A 4,364-nucleotide genomic window follows, 5' to 3' on the forward strand; every position below is an offset into this window, starting at 1 on the left:
AAATAAGATGGTGAGGGGAAGGGAAGGGAAGGGAGAAAGGAAAGGAGAAAGGAAGGGAGAAAGGAAAGGAGAAAGGAAAGGAGAAAGGAAAGGAGAAAGGAAAGGAGAAAGGGAGGGAAAGCAAACATTTTATAAATTGGACAGTAGATTCTCATGAAACAAGAAGAAACAAATGTTTTGCATAGGAAGCAAACAGTTTCTCTGAAATTATTTACAAGCATTGTATTCACATTCAAATTCTAAAAAAAATATTTTAAATACTTTTAATCTTTTAATTCCTTTCAGCCATTAATACTTGAAAATCTTTGAGCTGCAGGACTTTTAAATCCTTTATTTAAGCTAGTTCAAACATCAGTAGTTCTCTGGTCCATATGAGATAATCTCTTATTTTAAAAATATTTATTACTTCCCCCTCAGTATTGTCAAGTTTTTAATTGTGTCTGTTCTTGTAATTTCAACATTTTCTGAATTCTAAAAAATCTAATATGTAATTAATATCAATAGAATAGAATTTGGAATACTTATCTATAGATTAATAATTTAAACTTCTTAAACAGATCATGAAAAGTATTATGCATTAATCTTTCTTAACACATTTCAATTTTAGGTGAATCCAGCTCTGATGTCTATCACAGCAGATGCAGGAAACCTTTAAATTATATGATCTGTCAGTACCCCTGATAATGTACATAGCAGGTTCACAAGAATATAGATAAACCCTCACTATTTTTCTTTTTCTTCCCTCTCAAATTCCAAACAACTTTGAAGCAGAAGAAATCTTAAGATGTTAGTTAAGCTGCTGATATAACTTTTTTTTTTTTTGTTCTGGAATTCTAAAAATTAATTCGATCAAGGTCAATAAACTCATCCTTATGTTTACATAGGAGTCAAAAGCATTCTGAGCATGGACTGCATTTACAGAACTGGATTTAATCCTACTCTACATGATTCTACTAAACCAGATCTTATACACCAGATACTAACATCAGTGCCAGAAAACATTGCCACAGCAAAGAAAGAGCTCAGCAAAGATAAATTTCACATGTAATCCATGCCAACCATCCATACAGGACTTGTTCATACCTGATAGGAAGCAGTTATTTTGAATATGTTGCAAATACATAACGCAAGAGAGAAAGAACCCTTACGTCACCTCTAGGAGTGAAACATAGGCTTTATTTTTACAACTTTAGACTGCTGTTTTAGAAATTACAGAACTGTGCTAGGGTCCCAATGCTTGAAGGCAAAAATTTAACATCACTAAAAAAGATGACATCCAAATGAGTTGTATACCTGTGAAGTTCTTTTCTATGTATGCTCTAAATAAACAGCAAAAACAAATGAAACTTAGTACTAAATTTGTGTTCTTTCTCCTGCAGATGTTTAAGCTCACAAAATTCCTGAGTCAGAAGAATTATCCTCTAGAATCTTTGCATGTTCCTTTGACAATTAAAATATTACTCTGCATAAGAAAACTAATAAGAAACTACTGGTTTCACTTAGGTGGTGAGTCTTTGTCCTTGAACTTTGACCTTAGATACAGTCAAACAGATCAATATTTTGTGTTTTCTTATGGTTTCTTTATGATCCTGGACATTAGATTGTGGAACACTTGCAGGTTCTTCACACACTGAAGACAAAGGAAGAGGACTTTGACAGTTTTCATGTGTCTCTAGCATTCATATCTCTTCCTATTCAAATGGGAGATATTTGGCTGCAGCAGAATTTACAAAAGCCAAAAGATTATTGCCTTTAGTCATCCTGACTAGGACAGGATATGTCTTGTCCTACCCACTTCTCTCAGGTAAAGAGTTTTTTCTAATGTTTGGGGTTTTGTGTGGTTTTTTTTTGTTTGTTTGTTTTGGGTTTTTTTGTGGGGTTTTTGTTTTGTTTTGGGTTTTTTTTCTTTTTTTTTTCTTTTTTTTTTTCTGTGTAACCTCAGCTCTGGTTTACCATGCAAGAGTCTATGTGCTATTGTATTCTTGTGCATAGTGCATGCAGAATATGAATCATTATGAACGCACACACACAGACACTCAAATATATGTATATTTTCAAAAAAAATATATATACATATATATATACACGTATGCATATTTTTCATGCATATATATATATTGGTCCTGGTTGATTTAAGAAAGCATCATGTTTTATAGAGAATAATAGAGTCTTCCTAAACTTAGAGAGAAATAAATATGAGTAATCTGTTGAGGTTTTTTTGCATTGGAATCCTGAAATTATATCTTCTCTTCTCTCTTTTTATTTTACAGAGATTTAAAAATATTATTTTATCAAATGTTCTGTAGTTCAGGAGTATAAAAGTCAAAATATGCAAACTCTTAGAACATCTCATTCTCCCTCTGCAAAGACAAAAAGCTGACTAATTGCTTTCAGTGCAACCAAACATGCTTCCATAACAAAATGAACAACTTCAATATAAAGGCTAAATAAATAAACAATTAAGACAACTTTTAATTACCTGACAGGACTATTTGAGGCATCTGGATCATGGGCCGCTACAGTTCCAATGATAGTGCCGACTTTTGCTGCTTCAGAAACCACCATGGAGTACAAACGTGAAGTAAACACAGGTGGCTCATCAACATCTTCAACAATTATCTTCACTGTTGTCATGTCACTGAAGGGTCCCAGGCTCAGGAAACGAGGGTCAACATGCATATTGGTTGCTTCTATCCTCAGGGTATAGCTTGTCTTAGCTTCAAAATCCAGTTCCTATACAGGTAAAGTTATTAGGAAATTTTATTATCCAGTGATGTTGCTGTAAAATTGTTTCACTTACAAGCATCAGCAAGTACAAAATGAACTTTGCCATTTGTATGCAACCAGCACTTTTGATTGGCAGAGCATGGTTGATGACAAATTTTTTAGCTGTTTCTCAAAATGCTATTTGCAGTGTCTCTCTAGTGAATATTCCCCAATGACTTTAAAGGTAAATTTACTCTCTGAATGAAACAAGAATTCTCTGAGTTAATGACAAAACTTTCTATGACTTCTGTGAGGACCGAATTCTCTCCTAATATTTCACCATTGTGAATGAATACTTCTTTTTGTCTTATTCATGTTTTATCTAAGGTAATGTAAAATAAAATGTGCCATACTACCCAGATATAAGAATTCAGCATAATGTTCACTGGTGAAAACATCTCATTCAGAAAACTAGAGGGGTGGGGTTTGCATAGCATTGGGATTGACTAATCAATTACTCCAAGCTCTGTATAAATTTGTGTAGAAAATGTGGCAATTGGCTATCCTACATTGTTTCTATGACAATATTTCATACGGAGTTGCAGCCTGGAGATTGTTTTATTTTTTTATGTTTTGCTTTGCTTATTAAACAAAATGCACATTATTTTTTTCCACTTTCATTCTGCTTTAATTTCCGTTGATGAAAGTATAGTTTCTTTTGGAATAAATACTGCATTAAAATTAAAAATTACACCCCCCACAATAGTAAAGCATCTTACTTCACAGACAATTATTGAAAGAAAGCATTATTTTAAATTAGCACCATTTACCCTGTATTTATAGTCTTAGTTTCTCAGCTTGTATGAAATGACTGGCTAACTATACCTTTGCAAGTTTAATCATTAAGAACAGCAACAAAAGACTCAAACATTTCTAAAACTGCAGTCTGGTTACTCAACTGACTTTTGAAACTATAATTCCAAGTGTATAAAACAGATTTAAAAGGTTTTCCACAGTTCTGATTCTGAATACATCATAGGGATCTGAAATGTGCTTGCACAATAATCTGACAGCATCTGCAAAATGTTCCTGTACTTACTCATAGGAGCAGCGGAGGTAAAACACACATCTGTTGACCTATAAATGCAAGGGTCTAAGTTCTCCACTGAGTTACAGTAGGATAAATCCCAAATGAGCATCTTAAAGTCAGCAATTATACTGACATTACAAAACAGCTGTAAACAGTCTAGATTTAAAAATGAGAAATGAATTGCAACACATCACACTTAGAAAGGCACTGAATTTTTATACTCTCTGTGGCAGTACAAGGCTTCTCTGAACAGGAATACATGCAATCCTCATGTTATACAGGTGTTTACTTCCTGCACTGAATCAGAGCTGTAGAATCCACAGCTCTGCAAACACAGATATGCCGTAAAAGAAAGGTTGTCTGGATACTGGTCACTATCCTGGGTACAACTGGTCAGTATTTATTACTAAAGCAAGCTAAATTGATTTAAAAATATATATATATTTAATTTTGGTGTTATATTTAAAATACAATACATGTGCTATGAAACAAACCTCACAGCAATTATGCAAATGTAATGTGGTGTTAGGATGACGACTAATGTCTCAAACTATATTGTAAGGTGGTA

The 4,364-nt window shown here is 33.3% G+C and overlaps 1 protein-coding gene across 1 annotated transcript in view; it reads right to left on the reverse strand.

Moving 5' to 3' along the window:
* LOC104529712 (cadherin-7) overlaps positions 1 to 2,727 on the reverse strand; it is a 24,079-nt gene extending 21,352 nt beyond the window's left edge. The window contains exon 1 of the mRNA XM_010174096.2: positions 2,480 to 2,727. Within this exon, the coding sequence (XP_010172398.1) occupies positions 2,480 to 2,679 (200 nt within the window). The 5' untranslated portion in view covers positions 2,680 to 2,727. The remainder of the gene's footprint in view (positions 1 to 2,479) is intronic.
* Positions 2,728 to 4,364: the final 1,637 nt, after the last annotated feature.

The sequence above is a fragment of the Antrostomus carolinensis genome, unplaced genomic scaffold (assembly GCF_000700745.2).
Source record: "Antrostomus carolinensis isolate BGI_N321 unplaced genomic scaffold, ASM70074v2 scaffold4858, whole genome shotgun sequence".
Classification (NCBI taxonomy): Eukaryota; Metazoa; Chordata; class Aves; order Caprimulgiformes; family Caprimulgidae; genus Antrostomus; species Antrostomus carolinensis.